This window comes from Nipponia nippon, unplaced genomic scaffold (assembly GCF_047370975.1).
Source record: "Nipponia nippon isolate SJK-2023a ecotype South Korea unplaced genomic scaffold, ASM4737097v1 scaffold_1, whole genome shotgun sequence".
In the NCBI taxonomy this organism is placed as follows: domain Eukaryota; kingdom Metazoa; phylum Chordata; class Aves; order Pelecaniformes; family Threskiornithidae; genus Nipponia; species Nipponia nippon.
The window spans coordinates 20491546-20512558 of record NW_028262290.1 but is presented as its reverse complement, the minus strand read 5'-3'; the positions used below and the strand labels follow the sequence as shown (position 1 = coordinate 20512558).

Here is a 21013-nt window from a genome sequence, read left to right as displayed (position 1 = left end):
CATTAAACAATTATCTCTCTTACTTTATTTATTTTGTCTGATAATGCTCATAGGAAGCTTTGACTTTTTATAGACAAAACAAAATTGAAACCAGACACAGTCAATATATCCTATGGGTTCATCTCCTGTCAGACAATTCACTGAATAAAGCAGATAATAATTCAATGTTTTACAGCAGCAGTGTCTTCCCGTAAGCCATAAAGAATATTCAGCTCCTTTTACCTTAGCTGAGAATGTGGAATGGATTTTGTTTAAGAAGATAATTTCTAAAAAGGTCAGTATACTTCTTCATTTCCAGCATGTTGAATTATTCATTGCATTATTTGAAATAAAGATGTGGTCTATAGAAATTACTTCAATTTCCTCAGACAACAAATGTGTTAAATAATGTTAACTTAAAAGAATATGGGAAAATAATGCTAAATATTCAGAATTGTTTCTATGAAGTACTAACAAATATTTGGTGGCAAGTTTTGAAAACATGTTTAGATTGAAGCCAGAGGTACCTTCTCAAAAGATTAAAACAAAAACTAAGTTATTGTAAGTTTAAATAAAAAACTAAATGTCTGTATAATCATTCCAAGTTTGAAAAGTGTGTCTCAAAATCTTGTTCATATCTTGCAGCAAATCAGGCTGTTGCACTTCATTCTAGACCAAATATATTAGTAGACATACAGAAGTTAGGTTCACTTTTTCCTTTTTCCTTCTCAAACACACACAGCATCAGTAGCAGTAGACTTCCTGATGAGGAAGCATCACAGGGACAGAGTCCAGGTTTGAGGTGCAAACCTTACACAAACGTTACCTCTGGCTAGGCAATGAGCCCCAAACAGCTCAGATTCCTACAGTGGCCCATGAACAACAGCCAGCGCATCTTCCTCAGGCCTGGATTTCAATCTAACTTCCTTACTGTTTAACTAAAACCAGGAGAGTGTTTCCTACCGAGACAAATTACATTGAGAGCCTCTCTCCCAAACCACCTTCTTCACTCTAGGACAAGTGGATCCTGGGAATATACAGACACTTAGTGTGGCTCCTAGTAAGTGCATCCCAGGGAGGTGGGCATGTTTTAAAAACAATAAAACTCAATTTTTATATTCTAAGAAAGATGAATTGGGAGCTTAAGAGAACTTTCTGTTTTGTTCTTTGCAAAGAAATAAATTGTATGGTTTAGGGCTAAAAATTCAAAATCTAAAAAAAAATATAAAAAAAAAGTATTTTTGTTTCACTTCAGGCAAAAAGAAAGAACTTTTGGAGGTAGGACTTAATTATCTTTTTTTTTCAAAAGACACCGATTCATTTGAAATAGCAAAGATACCCATGACCAGGAGCATAGAGGCTCCAGGAAAGACCAACAGTCAAACCATCTGTACATAAGTTTGAGCAGGGACTTGAATCTCAGCCCCATAATCTGTCTAAATACCTCAAGCATCAGACTTATGGGTTGCTCTTTTCTCTCTTGCTTGGGCTTAGCTGCTACACTGAATAGCTGAAAAAGAATAGAAGATAACTGACACTGGAGTCAAAAAGTTAGAGTGCTAATTTGACACAAGCCCCAAAGTGAAGGGCTGCTTCAGTGAGTCCCAAGTGGAACAGATCAGGCAGGAGATGCTCTTCCCTGAAGAGAAAGCTGTTCCGTTGATGAGAGCACACAACTATTATTTGGGAGGACCTCTGCTACAATTCTGCTGAATGTTCAAATCACTAACTTCTCAAAATCTCACCTGGCTCTTGTAAAATAGCATTTCCATCTTTTGGTTTGAAAGTTTCCTTTATAACATTAATTCTTCTCATGGTGCTCTGCTACAGGCTGTTAGCATAATTAAGCTGAATCCTGATATCATTACATAAAATTTATTAAGTTTTACATGTAAGGAATACTTTACATGGTTATATTAACAGCCTTTGGAAGACCACAAGAGTCTTATCCGTATACATTAATGGTGTTGAATTGAAGCACTGGTGGCAGAGTAGGCACAAGTATATAGCCATGTATCAACACAACAGCTGAAACGAATGTTATCCAGTAATGTTTGCATAGGGAAGACTGTGCCGAGTATAACATATTTAAAACACAACTGTGCTCCAACACAAAATTGTGTTTAATTTTACATCCCAAAATATTTCCCAAAATAAAGAAGATGCTTCCCTGTGTGGTAATATCTTCTCTGGTGCCCAATCTAGTGATCCAAAGCCCTCTGAAACAAATATTGTTTCATTCTTGTTCTCTTAGATCATACTGTTGAAATGTACACTGAAGATTCAGTCTTGGTCAGGACCAGAATAGTTTTATGAGCATGTTTTGATAAAACTGAATATGGTCTCTCACGACATATCATGTCTATCTCCACTGAATGTTCTGGATTGAGACCTCAGGAGAAGCAGAGAACTTGCTGGCTCTATTTATAACACTGATGAAAGTGACAATTATCTGAGTAATAGTTGCAGTCAGAATTGACTTTTTATTAAACTAGCGTGACATGTCATTCTCTATCACAGAAGAGTGGGTCTCCATGAAAGGCGTTACTCACGCAGTATCTTAATACACATTCCAGTCACCAAAAATAATTTCCTTATAGTCAAATTACTTTGTAAATGTTTGAAAGAAACAAATTACTTCCATGTCATCTATCCCAGTCACTTGAAGTAAATGATTTTTCTCAGATGTAAGCAACTTATGACTTTGAAGTGTACTATCATAAGAAATATATTTATGACTATATGTTACAAAATTATTCATGTTTGAAGTGTGCCTTTTTTATCCCCTTGTACTCATAACTCACTCTCATAAACTTAGTCATGCAACATAATAATTCAACACCACCACCACTCCCAACCTGTCTTGTTTGTTTACAGTACAGAAGCAACATGCTTTCTGTCTTTTCCAAGGACATGCATTCCCTAGTTCTTGCCTTTCTCACAGGTCCATCCTGTCCTCAAATCTCAAAGGAAGAACCATGCTGATATTGCAAGGCATTTTACAAAATTCTTCACTACTGGCAGGGAAAGAACGTGATGCTGTTTCTGCAGAAGGAATTACAGGATATACCTCCAGCTAGCTAGCTAGCTAGGTGGATGGATGTGGTACAGATAGTGTTATGAAGGCTCTCCTCCTCCCACAAAACTTTCTGTATTCCTTTCCTATTCCCAGGTTACCTTCAAAATACCTCCCCATTTTCTTTGAACCAACAATTCTTTCCCTCAGAACTGTTTTACTAAGCCACAGGGGAAGAAGCTGTGAAGAGAGCTCTGAACAGCCCCTACTGCTCTGCTCAGCAGAAGAAAGCAAACCAGAATAACCCATGTGCTAACAGTAAAAGCTTCTCAGCTCTGAAAACAAGGCAGCCCTGTGCAAAATGCCATTTGAGAATGGCCCATTACCCCTAACTGCTTGGGTATTATTTGTGGAATGTTATTTGAGTCAGACCAAAACTCCACTACAATTTAGTGATGAGGATCTTGTGTCACAAGACTGGTCACACGCAGGCCATGGCCCTGTTCAATGTGCTAGTACAGGTATGGCCTAGGAGTTGAGGAAGAAGGAATTGAGTCTAACAGGAGTAGGATCCCCATCCACTGGATCCCTCCTGAGCAAAACAGGGAAACACAAAAACTCTCGTTGGAAGGAAGATGCAGGTTCTTACTGTAAAACTCAATTACCTAATTATCAGGAGCAGCTGTATATCTTTGCCCTTGGGGTGATCCTTTATAGCCAAACAATTTAGGGATAATAACAGTGAAGATGGAAATTTATGTCCATATGAGATCAATCAACAATCATACTTTTAAGGTTTACGTATCTGGCTATATGTACATTAAGTGTAATATTTTGTTGCTTTGCTTATATTTCTTTGTGTTACTGTTTGTGACCAAAAAATAGATGACTTGAATATCGCTCAAGCCAAAATCAATGGAGGAAACCTCTTAACGTCATAAAACCACAGGCCTGCTAGTAGCTAGGAATCTCTGGCTAGTATGTGTACGTACATTTTCCACATGACGATAAAGGTCTCCTAATTTTAAATTCCTGTCAAAATTACAAGACGGTATCTGAAAAGCTGATGAGTGTTTTAATTTCTGTGAACAACAGCAGCAGCTTTCTAAATCTTCCTAGAAGAAGTTAGGTGAAGTTAGTTTCAACAGCCATTTCGGTACTTGACATCCTGTGAACCCGGGGAGCTGCATCACGTGCTCGCGATGGAATATACTTTTTAGCTCCCAGAAATCTCTTTTCTTTAGTCTAAAGGGAAAAATTTAGCATGAATGAAGATCCAAATAATGAGCTTTTGACAAACTCACTTAATGTGGAATAGTCACGGAAAGAGCAGTTACCATCTTCAGAGCTGTTTGACAGTATTTGAGTTCTCTTTTAAAGAAAAAAGGAATACAGCAAACGTATCAGTAATATCAGACTACTGTGAATGCAAGAAGTGTGAAGATTTTGTGACCATATCACCGCATAACATAGCTTAAATATTTATAATCCAGAAAAGGATTTAAAATTAATTCAGAATAGCTAAGTTTAATAAAACCAAGAATTATGAAAGATATTGTTTCCACAATATGAGCACTCAAATTATGAGCAAATTTATTATTTCTGTCAAGGACATTATCCTCAGCCAAGCCACATGGTTTATGTAATTTTTGTTTTAAAAAAAACACATCTGAAGTTGCTTTCCACTGAAATAGTGGAACAAGAATCATGAAGCTTACACAAACAAACAATTTAAAAACACGCCTTGTGCATTGCTTTTTATGCAGTCAGCCTCTCACTTGAAAAAGTGATGAACATAATTAATAACCTAATGTGTCTGGAAGGGGTTGGAGCTCTGTCTGTAATTGATTCTTCAAGTGTTTGGGGAGAAAAAAGAATCTGCACAATCTTTGTAAATGGACAAAACTGCATCAGAGAAATATCCATCATCAATTAATGTTCCAAAAGGGAACAGTACAACAGCTTGAGTTTTTGCCTACTTGCTCAGGTCAAACACAATGTTAATTGTGTTAAGGACCTGTTTTGAAAAAGAAAAAAAGTGCAAGTTAGTATTGCTACTGAAGCAATATGGAACAAAAAAAGTGACAGAGTTTAGAGACAGGAAAGGTGGGCAGAATGATAACAAAACTGAAAACTGGAACTGAAACTTTCACAAGAGAAATAAGACTAAAAAAATAAGACTTAAAACAGATGGAGACCATAAAAGGAATTAGCAGACTACATTCTAAAACAGGAGCTGGACACTTTGCAAATAAAAATTAAATGTAAGTAACATCTGGAAGTTTTCAGAATGAACTGAAAGGTGGTACTAAGAAATAAAATCTTTGTTGGAATGGTAGCTCCTGTTATGAATAATTCAGGTAGATCTAGATGCCCAAATATACAACTTGCAGTCTGTAGGACTTGCAAGGACTGGTGAGGTGAAAACATGAGGTGGCCAGCTACCTGATTGTCACAAACTAGAAGGTCTTCCAGGAAATGGGTGGGATCTATGCCCAAACTAGAGCTTACTCACAGAGGTGAATTGTAGGAAGTATATCAAAAAGGGTAAAAAACATCATGCCTAGAAGGAAATCAGACTTACAGTCTGAAGAGGTGTTCAGCTGTCTTTTAAGTAAACAGGAGATATGGATCACCAGACTTGTTACACTAGTTATAATTTACTGAGGCTCAGAGGAAAGTCAGATTATTCCAGATAACATAATGTAAATGCCTCCTATAACATCATCCGGAAATACTTCCTGAGAAAGTTCTTGTAACCATCTCTGTGTCCCGGCTCTCAGTGTGCTGCAGAATTTAAGCCTTGGAAAAGCATAAATTATCCTGCTCTGGCATCATATCATATTGGCATTATGGAGCTAGCCATCAATTTGGCCCACCAGCTTTAAGGAGAAAAGAAAAAGAAGAAACTCCAACAGAAATGGAAGTAGTTTTGTAGATGTGCTTTTCAGGCACACAGAACTGCTAGTGATGACTTCTGAGATAAGTTGGCAGCAGACTTGTTTTAAGCACTGAACTGGTGTTGGATTCCTAGATGTTAATCAGGAACATGAGATTAAGGGGGTGCGGAATTTACCACTGAACTTCATTCTTGCCTCACAGAACCAAAAGAAAAACCAGCTGCTGGTCAGGAAGATAGGAGGTGGTTGCCATAAAGCTTAGAAATTCAGATGTGAGTCTAATATGTACAAGTGATCCTAATCTAGCTCATGACATTATGAATGCTTAAAAAAGTGATAGCTTGCTTTCATCAGAGAAAGGAAAATCACAATACTGTAGCAATAAAGGCATGCAGTACAATTAAATACTGACAGGCAGGAAAAAAATCTCGCTAGGAAAAGGATTGTTGTGGGCTGGCCAAGGCACGTAATTTCAAATACCTATTGAGAGTCTTTCTCCAATGACAGAAAGCAATAAAATAATTTTAAAGGTCTGAGGAAGCCCCCAGTAGACTTGACCCCCAAGAAGCCCCCCTAGGAAAATGATCGTGAATGTTGGGCTCTTGAGCGTGGAATAACTTCTGTGAAATTCATGGAAATTATTAAACTAGACATGCTAAAAAGCTAGAGGATAAGGAATCTAATACTCCATCACCTAATTTGGCAAAAATGGAGACAGTGACTGGGAAAGGTGCATTCATCCAAGAACTGAAAAGCTGAAATTTGAGCAAGTCTTGATAGCCAAGTTAGTGCATGAGCTAATCATTTGCTTGGATTTGATTATTGTTAATGACTGCCTAATAAATGCCAGAAACTGTGTCTTACAAAGTAAGCTTGTGGAAACCTCTTTTCTAAAAGTGGTTCAGGTTTGCAGATGGTAAGCAATAGTTTTTTAAATTATATTCTCCTTCTAGACATCAAAATTTTAATAATGTTTTACATTCCCTCCTCAGGCAAGGAAATATGAAAAATGGTTGAAACCTGCTTCAGGGTGATCTTAGCTGCTGTTGTTAAAGAAATTATTTGTTGCTCCAATTAAGATTTTTCTGATAAGCAACAAACAGTATAATGGAAAAGCCATCGCAAAATGTGAAAGAACAGATGTAGTAGATACTTATAAGAAAAGGATGGGAGGATGAAGCCACAGGGTTTCCCTGAATTTCTTCCATTTAGTGTTAAATGTACAAAACTGAAATGGCCCAACAGATTTCATAGTCAGAAATGAGTTCTTAGAAGGCACAAATTAAACTGCATGGCATAAGACTAATAACAAAACTGAATGATACTGGTAGGCACGTATGCCACTAAGGAAGAATATGGAATGACCAATCTTACATAACAATAAATCTGTGTAAAAGGTTTTGTATTCATCACTGATTTTGTTAGACACCAAAGACAGTGTAATTTTATTTTCCAGAGTGGAGATTGGACACGAATGGAAATGGAACCAAAAGAACAAGGAGAAAAAGTTAGTTAGAAAAACCTCTATTACTGTAGTATCACAGACTTTGTGGCAATCTATGTATGGATGAGTTGCATATTTCCTACTTTCAAAAGATTTATGGCTACTTTCTCTCTCTCTTAGCCTGTTTCCTGTGTTGGTGTCTGGAAACGATATAGAACAGGAACTGAAGTACGTCCATGTAAGCTGAAGACACCAGCATGAAACTGGATCAAAGACAATGATTGCCTCAAAGTTTGTCTGCAGGGTAAGTTGTTGCCAGGTGACTCCTGTAACCCAGCAGTGCTGTCACTCACCTCTGCAGAGAGTATCATAGAATCATAGAATTGTTAAGTTTGTAAAAGACCCTTAAGATCATTGAGTCAAACCATAAACCTAAAACACTGCCAAGCCCACCACTAAACCATGTCCTCAAGCACCACATCTACCCGTCTTTTAAATACCTCCAGGGATGGAGACTCAACCGCTTCCCTGGGCGGCCTGTTCCAATGCCTGACTACCCTTTCGGTGAAGAAGTTTTTCCTAATATCCAACCTAAACTTCCCCTGGCGCAGCTTGAGGCCATTTCCTCTCGTCCTATCACTTGTTACTACAGAGAAGAGACCGACCCCCACCTCACTACAGCCTCCTTTCAGGTAGTTGTAGAGAGCAATAAGGTCTCCCCTCAGCCTCCTCTTCTCCAGACTAAACAGCCCCAGCTCCCTCAGCCGCTCCTCATAAGACTTGTGCTCTAGACCCTCCATATCTTGTTCTCTAGAGTACTCCATGTGCACCTTTTCCAAGCTACCTGCTGTAAGGATCTCAGCTTAGTCAGAGAAAATGTGCAATGGCCTCCTAAAACTGGAACAGCCAATAACTTGTGAGGGCACTAGCAGTACCGCTGGCTGGTGGCCTGAGCCCCTGTCCAGCTCAGAAGCTTGCAGTCAGTACTTGCTTGTAACTGAATAACTTCAACAGTTTTCCAGATTCTTTTCCAATAAGAACTAAATGCATTGAAACTAAAAGAAACCCCACAGACTTATTATTGCTGTTATTATATTATTATGATATTGTTTATTTCTGTCAGATTTGGGGCCCTAGTGAGATACAAGCACAACAAGAATGTCTTAGCAAATCTGGAAAGCTGTATCTGAACTATGGGCTGAGAGAACATATATTAAGTTCAACCACTCCAAGACCAAGTACCATTGTGTCCCCCACCACACTACCCAGTTTAAATTGGAAGAAACACAAGGTAGATCTATCAGGAAGGAGAGGGGGTGTGATCCAATAGACACCATGCACCCTCTCTGAACAATAAGGGAATTAAGTTAGTGGTGCCTCGAAGCTCAGACACTGTCATGTATTCCAGTAATCCACAGAGCATCCACCAGACTCTATCATCCAACATTTTGTGATGTAAGATAATCACAGAAGGGAGACTAAGCTAGTTACTTTGGTGAAATGGTTCATAGAAGCAAAAGCAAGCCTAAATCCCATCTTTTCTCATGACTTATAGGTTAGCTATCACTAAAAGTCCAAAACAGATCCTTTTCTTTTGGTATAAGTAAATGATCTCTTAGAAGACTATGGCATTCCTAAAGGGAATCAAAATTAATTCAGACTGCTTGAAATAGACAAAACCAACATAGTCTAATCCTGAAGAGGCTCACACCATTATAAAGGAAAATTTGAGGAAAATGTTTGACTAAGTAAAGGAATATATAGGAAAAAAAGGTCACATGATAAAAAGAAGGGCTGTTTTTATTAAATGGTCTAAGAAAAAGCACAGGAAAGAAAAACTGAGGAAATCTCAATAATTCATATAGTATGTATAAATTTATAAATTAAAACAGCCCATATGTAAAGAACAAGTTAGGTTGCATATACAAACTCTAATTTTCTCATAAGTAAAAGTGGTAGAATCTTCAATTTTTGGTTCCCCCAAAATAAATTGATGTTTTATATTTTACTTGACTCTGAACCAAAATAGAGCAAAACAGTTTTCAAGTTTCCTGCTAAATTAAAACTTTATGAATTCTAAAAAAAGCGTCCAATTTTGCAAATCCATTAAAAAATATCCAGTTGTCATTTTAATATTATTTTTACTTCACATATATTATGAAACAGATTACATTCTCTGGTTATCCATACTAGCAGAAGTCTGACCCAAATGGTTAGCTTTTACCCCTATAATTTATATTTACAAGTAATTTAAAAACATTGAAAAAAAAAGCATCCATAAAATCCAAAATGACATTTTGTTTCATTAACCTGATATTACATTTATTTCCAAAATGGTAAGTTCTGTAACAGAACTTTTTCCCATAGAAATTTTTACTGAACTGAACTTGCTTTTATTTTTAAACATTTTAAATGTTCTCTTCATTTAGTGCTTTTTGAAAACTGTTGGAAAAAAGATTTTCCTCTTCCAGGCTGATAACACAGTTCTGAAAACTTCAGTGGGAATGTCATTGAAATCCAAGCCAGTCCTCAGGGACTCAGAGAAAGGAGGTCCATCAGAAAGTCTGATCAGGCAGCGAATGAAAAAACTCAGAAGTTATTTAGATTGGAGTAAAATTTTTTTGAGTTGGCAAAGGGAAAATAGCCTGCTGAAGTAATGTCATCTGTAATTTGGTAAGTTATTTATTTTCTTTTAATCCTATTCGAAGTATCAACATTTCCAGTACATTGGTTTGATTGGCAAAGGTGTTGTATGACTTGGGATAAACCCCAGTAAAACTTTTCATTCGTATCTGAGATGCTCCAAGTTCTGAAGGGGTTCCCCTCAGCTGAAAACATCCATGCATTAGGAACATCATCACATGCCTATTACCCCTTCACGTCACAGCAAGTCAAAACTTCAGAGGGACAGACAGCAACATTCTTTAGTGCATATGTCTGGGCCTGACCTCATTTTAATCTCAGTAACTGATCTGAAAGAAACCCTAAGTTATGGGAAATAATAGTCAACTGAGTAAAGAGAATATTATGATTTTTGAAAGTAACAGACATGACAAAAGGTAGCTCTTAAAAGACTGTAGGACCACACCACATCACTATAGGGAGAACTATCTGCTTAACATAATAGGAAGTACTATTTGAAATTCAATGCTTCTATGAATTCTACAGCTATTCCACACTTTTCACCTTACCATTTTGTATTCTTTCCAGCTTTTTTGAAAATCCAGACTCCCATCTTCTCGGTGCTGTATAACCGTCCATCCTCCTCCAGCAATTTCCATATTGCAAAAGACCTATGCAGCAATAAAAACAAAACAAAACAAAACAAAAAACAATAAAACGAACTTGCATTGGAATCTTATCATCTTAGGGGGAAAAAATACTTGTGAATAACAGAACTAAGGAAGCCTATTTTCCTATGGACTCATGCCCTCTGCCCTCAATGGCATCCTCAATCACTTGATTACAACTGGAACTCTCCTTACGTTCAGTGTAATTCTCCCAGTAATGTCTCCTGTTCTTTCAGCAAGAACATCTGCCCATCATCCTCCACCGCATCCTCAGCTCTCCTCTTCACATTTCCTCCATGCTCCTTTTCTATTTTCTCTGCAGTGCCGCTGAAATCACTGCCTTCCTCTTAACAAATGAGTATTTTTTTCAGTGATAATAGTTTTCTATAGCTTTTAGCAGAGTGTCATTCTGTCCAAGAAAGAATCTTCTGGAGTTCTTACAAAAAATATCCATTCAAGTAGTCCAAAATGTAGCACAGATGAGATTATTCTGTTTTGCCTTGTATTGTAATGTTACCTACAGTGTGCCAGGCAGTGTCCCAAAACAGAAACAGTTGGTCTCAATCTAAGCTGCCTTACAGCTGACAGAGGACATAGATAGGAACAGAGGTCTGTGCTACAAACTCAGAAGTTAAGACCTATACTGAACATGTAAGATCATACCATGCCATCATTGAACTAATAAAATTCTAACTTAGTTACTGAGATTCTGTATATTAAGGATAATTTAACAATTTGACAACTGCTGAAGCTTGATGTTAGAATATTGTGTCAACTGAAATCTGTTAATAATCTTAAATAATCTGTATAATAATCAAAATGTATATTTAATTTTCATTCATTTTTCACTCTTACATTATCCTTTCAAAAATATAGAAGATAAATTATGAAAAAATGCAAATACTGCTTATCCATTCACTTTTTTTTATATGCGGCAAGTGAAAGTATTCATTTTTGTTCCTATATTTGTATAACACTTGATTTTGAGATCCGACTAAGTTTCTCAGTGCTACTCACGCAAGCAAATTTTCCTGATTTTCATTCCTGTGTACTCATCCGTGCCATATTGGCACTGCAACTATCCTAGATTTCATTTGTCTGTGTTCTTGAATAGTTATATCCCTCTTTTTAAGTAAGATGTCAATATGTGAGAGGGTTGAAGAGGTGTCACTCATTAGCTTAGCGTTTGGCATTCACATCAACAAGAGTCAATCCATTCAGCACTGGTCAGTAATTTAAAGCTTTAAGTTGCTTTGTCAAATTGAAGGTTACTATCCAATTCAGTTAAATAAAAATTCGTCCCTCAGTTGACTAGAGAACCATATTCCACCCTCAGGCAAATCAGTTCCATGTCTTTGCTACTCATAAGCATTGTCACAGTAATCCTGTGCAAGTGCCTTTGTTTTAGTTTGCTCCAGGCTTGCCGAGTGAAGTCCCTGTGTAGGTACAGGAAGGAAACAGAATACTGAACAGTGCAAACATGTGAACTTGATTTAGGGTAACCACAAGAAAACCCACAATTTGATAGACAAACATTTTGGCCCTATTCCTCCTTCAGGGAAGTCACTGTGAGACAACACATTTATCTACAGGATTTCTTTAGTCTGATTTACAGTGAGAATTTCTAAATGATGGATTTACTTTCCTTATAAGTCATTTCAAGCTCCAATGAATCCACTGCCAATTTTTAAAGCATTAAATCCTCAACTGTATTAAGACTAGTCATTTTAAAGACGCGCACAAACAAATGATGGAGTTTTGATACTAAAATATAATAAAATACCTATAAAAGACTTTGATGTTTTCCGAATAATATACCAAATTAAAAGAGAAAACTGCACAGTGAAAGAAAGATTTACAGCAGCACATTATTTGCTAGCCATCCTTGTGTGGTCTGGCACTTTCCACGGTGGTAGACACAAACACCTGCTGTATTAACAGGAGTGCCAAGCTGATTATAGATGTTCATTGTGCATAGCTCTAGCCAACAAATGTCCTGGACTGGCTTCTGTCCCAGACAAGGTCAGGGCACTCAGCCATTAAACACCTTTTAGCATGTTCTGATATTTAACCCTCTACCAGAAAAGAAAAGGATGAAGAAAAGTGACTTTGAATTTGTATGCGTCTTTAGATTTTGAGTTTATTGTAAATAAAATAACTTGATTTAGATTAAAAGAGCATCCAAAGCATTGCACTCTTGCCCTTCCTTAAATGCATAGGTAAAAATACTCAAGCTACTAAAAGACATGTATGAGATTATTTATACATATTTTAGCTTTATGGACTAAATTATTATAAACTTCATAATAATAATTTAGAGATCAGCCCAATTTTAAAGTAAATAAAAGGAGGGGGATTACCACGTACTGCATTTTAAGTGCATGCACTCTAAGACATCACAAGTCTACACTGTTGGCATGGAGCAACAAGCTTAAGACCAGCCATTTGAGATTCAGGGAATGTGTATCTGCTATGCAGAAAACAAGCCTGAAGGTAACAACAGTCTCCACAGTATATGGGGCTAGCATACATTTAATGGGTTAAAATTCTGGCAGATATGCTCAGAGAGACCATCGACACCAGTTTGGTAGGAAGTCCGCAGGCAGAATGTAGAGGGGAAGGAGTGAAGGCTGCATTCATGGCAACAGTGGCAATTGCTTTTGCAGAGCCATAAAGACCCAGATATATAGACCCCACTAGCAATTAATAACATTACATTTTCAGTGCCGTGCACCCAGAATTTGGTAGAAGTCATGCTTGTGAAGGCATTAGAGGAGACAGTAAGAGAGTCCAATACATTGATCCAAGGGGAGATCTGGAGGTTCTGTGTGCACTCAGACCAGTCCCCCTGGCCTACTTCAGCTGCTGAAGGTGACATGGTTCCTTTAGCTCCAAAACGGTGACAACCTCACTCCCACTGCTCCTTTGCTCATCAGCAGCCTCTGCTTCCCCTGTAGCTGACCCCACCTCTGCAGGGGACTGAGAGGACTCTTCTTGCCTTTGCTTTCACTATAGCCTATGGACAATCATTTGTCAACACCATCAGGCATTGTACACACACACACACATCAAAGTAAGCCAATTAATTAGCTTAATACTTTTAGCCTCTCTTTTTCTCTTCCCATCTCAAAAATATGGAATATTATTAAGATCCTTTTAAACAGAAATTAATCACTGATTTTTGATGCAGGTTTGGAAGACTAATGAACTAAACTAATGAACTGCTGAAGCTAGGAACATGAAAGAAAAATTGCAATCTAAATATGTAAGCATATAAAAATGAGGCATACAAATGATATGGAGCTGTAAGCATGGAGGATAAATTTCTATGAATATATGAAGGTAAAACCAGCAAAAAACTAGAACTGACAGTAAGATTTGTATATATGACAAAGAGATATTTTTTATTGAATGTCAGGATTCTAGTAAGTATCCCTTAGGAAATATAAAATTAAATGAAGGTATATTTTTGTGACCTGAAGTATAATATTACTATAAATGAGACAGTTGCCAGTGGCTGCAAGTATTACAGAAGGTAACAATATATTAGGCCTCTTAAGACATGTCAGAGTTGTACATTGTATTGTGGTAATCCAGATAACTAAGCTGGCTTTAAACAAGCAGGTATGTCTCCATGGAGTACCTATCAGGATATTACCTTGGGTCCCAGAATGATCTAACTGTGTCAGCGTGGTGCTGCCTCTGGGCTAATTAGTCCTGGCACAGTGCTGCATTGATGTGATTTTGAAGCTATCTCAGCTGGAGTTAGTTCAGCTATCTCTGCACAGCACTACCTTGCAGACTGTTAACACAACCTTAATGTCTGAAAAAACACCTGTTAAAGCAATCACACTCCTCACATGCCTGGGATCAGCTCTTGCTGTGTTATCGCTAGGGCAAGACAGAAACAGGTGGTAGCAGAAATGCCCTTAACACTCTCTCTCTCTCTCTCTCTCCCCCCCCCTGCTGCCCCTGCAATGTTCTTGCTAAAACAAGAAGCCTCCAGGAAAAATAATGCAATGATATCAGCTGAGTCGTGCTGCCTGTAGTGCTTGGTTGCAGTGTCTGCAAACAGGGATACAGCGGAAACACAGGATGGCTTCCATAGTGTCACTGTCCTTGTATTACCAGTGAAGTGGGATTAAGGTAAATATACCAGAAATATCAGTGCCACAGTGCTTTCAGGTAACCACTGTTTTTCCTTGCAACCCAGCTTCTGGGGATGGTTTATGAACTTTAATAAGTCTAAAAAAAGCCACTGACAATTTGTACATGCAATTTGGACTTTGATGTTACATCTCTGTTTTGAGTTGAACAGCTTCTAGGGAACTGCTTTTATTGTTCTTGTCCTGTTCAGTAATGCTTAAAGGGGTGTATGTATTTTATGTCATGACCATTATTTTTCCATTCACATTCACGAGTTATATTGATCTTTGCCTATAGTACTCGCCGACCCCAACTCTACTCATGGTTTAATGAGCTCTAATTTCTTCGTAAACTTTAACATCTTGACATCTGCAGGCTTCCAAAGGCCTCTAATAAAACCAAATTCAGTTTGGAAATAAGTTTTACATACTTTATATCATCATAAAATGACTATAGACAATAACATTGGTAATATTTGTTATTGCCTTTTCCTGTTTGCAGGGTCACTATTTTACTGAAGTAGGAATAAATTCTCCAAACACATGTGGTTCCCTCCCTCCTGTTTGGCCAACTTTCTGGACACCACTGTATTTTCCTCTCCCAGGTAATCAGCTCTTAGCCTTGTTGAGGGCTGTTCTCAGTAGTGCCTGGTCAGAGGGACAGCCAGCATTCCTCCACGTATAAGTTAGGCTTAGGTTATTAGCTCATGTTCCTAGCTTCAACTGACTCAGGTACCTTAGCACCAAAAGCCTTCAAAAAAATCAGACTCCTTTACAGACTAATGTTTTATTTTCATCAAAAAAACCTCCCAAAGGTCTTTTTTTGAGGAGAACAGAATTATACATGCTTCATCATTTCAAATAGTGATAATATTCAGCATATTGTGTTCTTTACAGGCAAAAAAACTCTTCCTTGCTCCCTACAAAAGAAGCAGGATTTTTGTATATCTTTATCTTTAAAAACTACTCATTCTGCTATTTCTTTCCCTCTGCTACCAGATAATCCACCCATCAACTTCCTCATTATAGCACTTTACTAATTCTCTTCTAAACTTTATCACAGATTTATTTGCAGCCATAGTCTGATTCAACTGAACTGGCCAAGTGGGAGGAAGTGAGTCAACTATTGAATGTATGTTGGAACATAGGAAATATTCTCTGTCAGCGAGAAAGAATAATGTCTGGAATAATGCAGTTTATAATTTTCTTCCCTCTACTGTATTTTTTTCAAGACTGAATATAGCCCAGCTTATTTATCAGTACAGCATTTTGCAGAATGAGATCTTCAATAAAGGCTCCAAATGCTCCTTTAAGGTCAGAGCAACATCATATTAACAAATAAGAAAATAAAACAAATATTTACTTTACCTTTTTAGGATCCGACACATTGTTAATATAAATAGTATAGACCCCACTTTTGTTAAAACCAGATTGGTATACATCTGCACAGTCTCTGAAAGGCTTTTCTTCCTCCTTTTTTGCATTCTTTAGTAAAACTGCAAAACAAAAAACGTGATAACGTAAGTTCCAACAGCAATCAAGCATTTCTGTATCAAGGAAGTCCTTTTGCACATTGTATTCCTTTTAAACATATACAGTAATAACTGTGCTATGGTCCTTACACAGTGAGTGCATTTGGTAAATTCTAATAAAGAACTATTATGAAACTTTCAGACAGATGGCAGAGTAGGCACCAGCAGAAGTAAGTCATGATGCAAATAGCTAAACAGAGCATCCTGTCTACCGAGAGGTGAACACAGCACATTCCTTCTGAGTGCAAATGTCTGTGCAGCTGCAGGTGTTGCCCCTGACTCAAGCTGTATCTGGGAAGTTGCCAAAGAATACCCCAGAGATGGCACATGGAGGTGGACAAGCTTGTTCAATGTTGTGATCTGAGACAGATGCTCACCTAAGACAGCAATACAGAATTCCGGAAGGAAAGAGCTTGTGCCCTTCCTCCATGAAGTACTGCCTTTTGAGCTGCCTAGGGGCTTGGGGCAAGGGAGCTGTTTGCTTAAGGGTTTTTTTCTTGGCAGAGAATTATTTCATGATTTTCGTATCTACGTACATAAAAGTTGCTAGATATAATTATTGGAAAGAAGAAGAAAAATCAGTGTTACTGAAGTCAGTTATTCAGACTAATGATTTATTGAATTTATTTTTGGCTCAGAACACGAAAACAATTAATTTCAGAACACCAGTACAGATCTTGATCCTGTTTATTGCAGACAGACCACATATATGAGTCTGGGCTGAGAAATCGGGAGGGTGAGATGTTTGAGGATCCCTGTCTTGAACAACCAGGAGATTCCCTGTAGAAGGAGTAACATCTGAGAGTGTTCCTTCACTTTCACAAACAAAAGTAGTGTGACCCCACACGATCCTGAAGGATATGACTTCATTGCAACAACACATACTTTAAGCTCATCAGTATTCCCATGGAAATCCATCAGTCTACTCAGATTCTTAAAGTTAAACATGTCCTTAAGTGCTGTGCAGGGCCCAGGCCAGCACTTCATTAATCCCTACAATAAGGAAACAATATTTAAGTCCTCCAGACACACTCATCGTCTGGTGACAGACACATCTTTTTCATTTTTGGCTTGAAAATGTGAGTTATAGGTACAAAAGGGACTGTGCCTTATTCACTCTCAATGAAGTGGCCTGTGCTGCAAAGTTGGTGCTTAATGACAATGGTGTGTAAAAAAGCAAGTCTTGCACAGTATGTGGGACTAGCCAGGCCGTAAGATGGTATGCAATAATGCCAAGGCTTTGTAGCTTGATATACAGTCTCCCCTTCGAACACTTCAAAGCAGTATTTTAGGATGGCAAATTCCTGCCAGATCAACTGGCATTAATACCATTTCACAGACGGGGAAATTGAGGAAGAGAAATGTTAAATGCTTTACCTCAGTGATTTTGTGAAAAGGTAAAAATAGAAAAATAGGGAGAAATCCAATCCTGAACTGTAAGACTATCCTGCTCTCTAGATAGGTATGTTACACACGTCATATTCTTTTTTCCCTTTTATGTGTTCTATTTTGTTCTTTTAAAATTTTATTTTAACAAACAAAACCCGCTTACTTCTCCCTTTCCATGTATTTGCTGCATATTTATTACTTTTATCCAACACCATCAATAAAAATAAAACCTGGTTTGCATATGAATTTCAACTGGAAAATCAATGGCTTTGAAACTTGGCCATATTTGGAAAAGGTAGTGCAGGCAACTCAGTAGATGACACACTTCCCCGTGAGATGGCAGGGAATGAGGTCCTCAGCAAGGTACGCATCAACACTGCACTCTCAAAGGTGCCATTTTTTAGATAAGACATAGAACTGAGGTGCTCACGATTTGTGTTAATTAAAGATTTTATGGTACTTTCCTGTAAGCAGATGGTGTTAGTATCAGTGGCCAAAGTCCAACTTGAATAATTACTTGGGGCTGGAGCCAAAGCCTAGAGGAGTTAAAGCAAAGCCTCTCATTGATTTCAGGGGGCTTTAGACTAGATCCGTTCTTCCTGGCCTGAATTTCTCTTAATACTGTTGTTTCAACTGCAGACATCAGTCTCTCTTGTCTAAAAAATGTATTTAGTTGTGCAGAGGCAAAGTGTGCATTTCCTTGAGTCTTAAAATACTTACATTTTAATATCTATATGTAGAGAGATTATCTTACCTCTGTTTAACCATTATACTCACATTGAAAACCACTTGGAAATAATTACTTAAGAGCCAATCAAGAAAATTTGAATTTGTTCCTTTTTAACTGTAAGTTAGACAAAAAAGTCATGAGTATATCCTAAAGTTCATATTATTTTAGTTTTAAACAAGATAAGATTTTAATTTCAGAGTAATTAGAATTAGATTTGAAAATAATTTTTTAAGGAGATGTATCTCTAGGAAGCATACTTAGAAATAAATTTTTTCCTTGTTCTTGAAGACTAGAAAAGACACAATAAAACTGCTGTTGATGTAAGAGATGAAGGACAGATAGATGCCATAGATATGCCCAATTCCTTCCATCCTCCTCTCAGTATCACTCAGCTGAAATATCTGAGATCACAGACAGCTGACGGGTTAATTTCCTATAGACTAAGCAACCCAATACCCTTCTTTTGCAGCGGTGCATTTTATTCAGGGAACCACTATAGCCAAGAGAAGATGGCTTTCCTTGGGTGCCTCTCATCCCTCTCTCAGGAGTTGGTGATCCCACTGGAAGGAAAGCTCAGCTCCTTGTGAAGGAGTTGAACTATTACAGATTGCAGCACAGTATATTAAGCATGACCAGCACAAAGTTCAGTTTTTCTTAATACATCAGACCGTACTTTGCAAGAACAGCCCAAAGTTATCAGAAAATTAATACTCAGGAATGTTACTGGTCATGTTCTTTTAGGGTGAAATATGTTTTTTCTATGGTTTGCTGTTGTTTTTCTAACTTAATATCCCATACAATTTCCAAACCACTTCTACCTACTATAGCTCCAGACTGTTTTTTCTATAACATTACATAGACCTTGAATCCTTTATACATCAAGTGAAGTTCCTGACTGATGCATTGGCTCACATATGGTAGATGTGTAAATAAATAAATAAAAAAAAGTAACAAGACTCAAATAAAGTAGTTCTAAAACAAAATATGTAGCCATTACATTTCTTTGTTCAACTTCAAGATCTTAATTGACTTTACATAGATTTCTAATGTTAGTTTAGCTATTTTAAAATATAATGCTTATGCCAAAGTTTTATGTACCCGAAGAAAAAGATAAGTCTATGTCAAGCAAAATAATATTATCATTTTTTAAACTTGAATGCTTAGCCAAAATTTTGAGCCCTGGAGGGTTTTTTTGATTGCCTTTTCTGGATGAAGAAACTGGTCATGAATTCATGCTCCTTTGAAGCAATGATGCCTATGTGGAAAATCATGCTTTCCTGAACAGAAGGAGAATTAACGAGAAATAAGTTCTTCTTTCATTATGCTTCTGAAAGTCTTTTGGTTAATTTTTAGCCCAATAACTTTCTCCTTGGGCTACGCTACCTGTGTTTCCCTACTTGAATTATTTTTCAGTTGTCAGTCTTTTGGCTGTTTCTTTTCCTCAATGCCCTGGATGAGGATTAGAGTCCAGACAATGCAGCAGATACCACCCGTAACTGCCCAGAGCTCTATCAGATGGCTGCTCCAATGTACAGGCAACAGCATTGGCAGTGCAACTGTTCTGCGGCCCTGTGGAGGAACAGGAACCCAAATCAATGAGGTTTCTGCTAACCCAGAGGCTGTGAACTGCCAGGGCTGAGCAGCTGTTCTGCTGCTCCTACTAACAAGGTATTAAGTTCTGTGGAAAGCTGGGGTCAGCACCTGAGCTTGTAGCCTCTTCAGTTTTCTTAGAAAGGGTTACTGGAGCTTGCGAGTGAGAGAGCTCAGACATGTAGGGCCTTTTCCCAAGCAATAGCCAGGGAAATCACTTAACTGATTGTTAATTGTGTGTGTCTTTGTGTAGGGTGAGACTATTTTTCTGCTATCAGTCATGAAAATAAGTCAATAGTAAATGAGTTTACTAGTTCCTAATAGCTATCACAAATGAAGGATGCCTGCTTTTCTGCCCGGGTTTAAAGAAATACAAACTGACTACTAAGAATAAATAGCTTCTGAAATATTTAGTAATCTAAAGTTCTGCTTTGGGAATATGAAATTTAAAACATACAATATTTATCTTTTTTCCTAGCTGTATGAAAACTATCTAATCTCATCTCTACTAGAAAAAATATTTGAAAAATAATATACTTGATTTTTAAAATTGAGATTTCTGATTGTTTTTAAGAAAATGAAGTGGTTATCTCATTTCTTTTAAAGACTCCATCAGATATTTGGTGAATGAATAGTGCAGTTTGTCTGCAAGCAATAAAGAATGTTAAACTGCAGTTCATTATGCTCACTGAATCAACAAAATTACATTCATATTTACTATATTATTTAAGATCTGAACTGCCATATTTGTGAAATCATTTGAGACTGAGTTAATCACTAGCATCTTAGTCCTTTAGTGATACTGCCAGCAAATGGAAGGCAGCTGTTGGTTTTTTTGCATGATAGTGACTTGCTTGAACAGATATGCAGAGATTTCTGTAGTGTCTTAGTGAATTATTATATTTCCATTGTCTTAATGTTTTATTTACATGAATCTAATTTTCTTATAGGACTTAATAATCACTATGCATACCAAAATACACTTAAAAAAATTCTCC

The 21013-nt window shown here is 37.4% G+C and overlaps 1 protein-coding gene across 1 annotated transcript in view; it reads right to left on the bottom strand.

The window, feature by feature from the left end:
* ANGPT1 (angiopoietin 1) overlaps nucleotides 1-21013 on the bottom strand; it is a 166691-nt gene that overhangs the window by 44251 nt on the left and 101427 nt on the right. Inside the window, exons 5-6 of the mRNA XM_009469352.2 lie at nucleotides 16143-16270; nucleotides 10531-10632 (exon numbers count right to left, since the gene is read on the bottom strand). Of these exons, the coding sequence (XP_009467627.1) occupies nucleotides 10531-10632; nucleotides 16143-16270 (230 nt within the window). The remainder of the gene's footprint in view (nucleotides 1-10530; nucleotides 10633-16142; nucleotides 16271-21013) is intronic.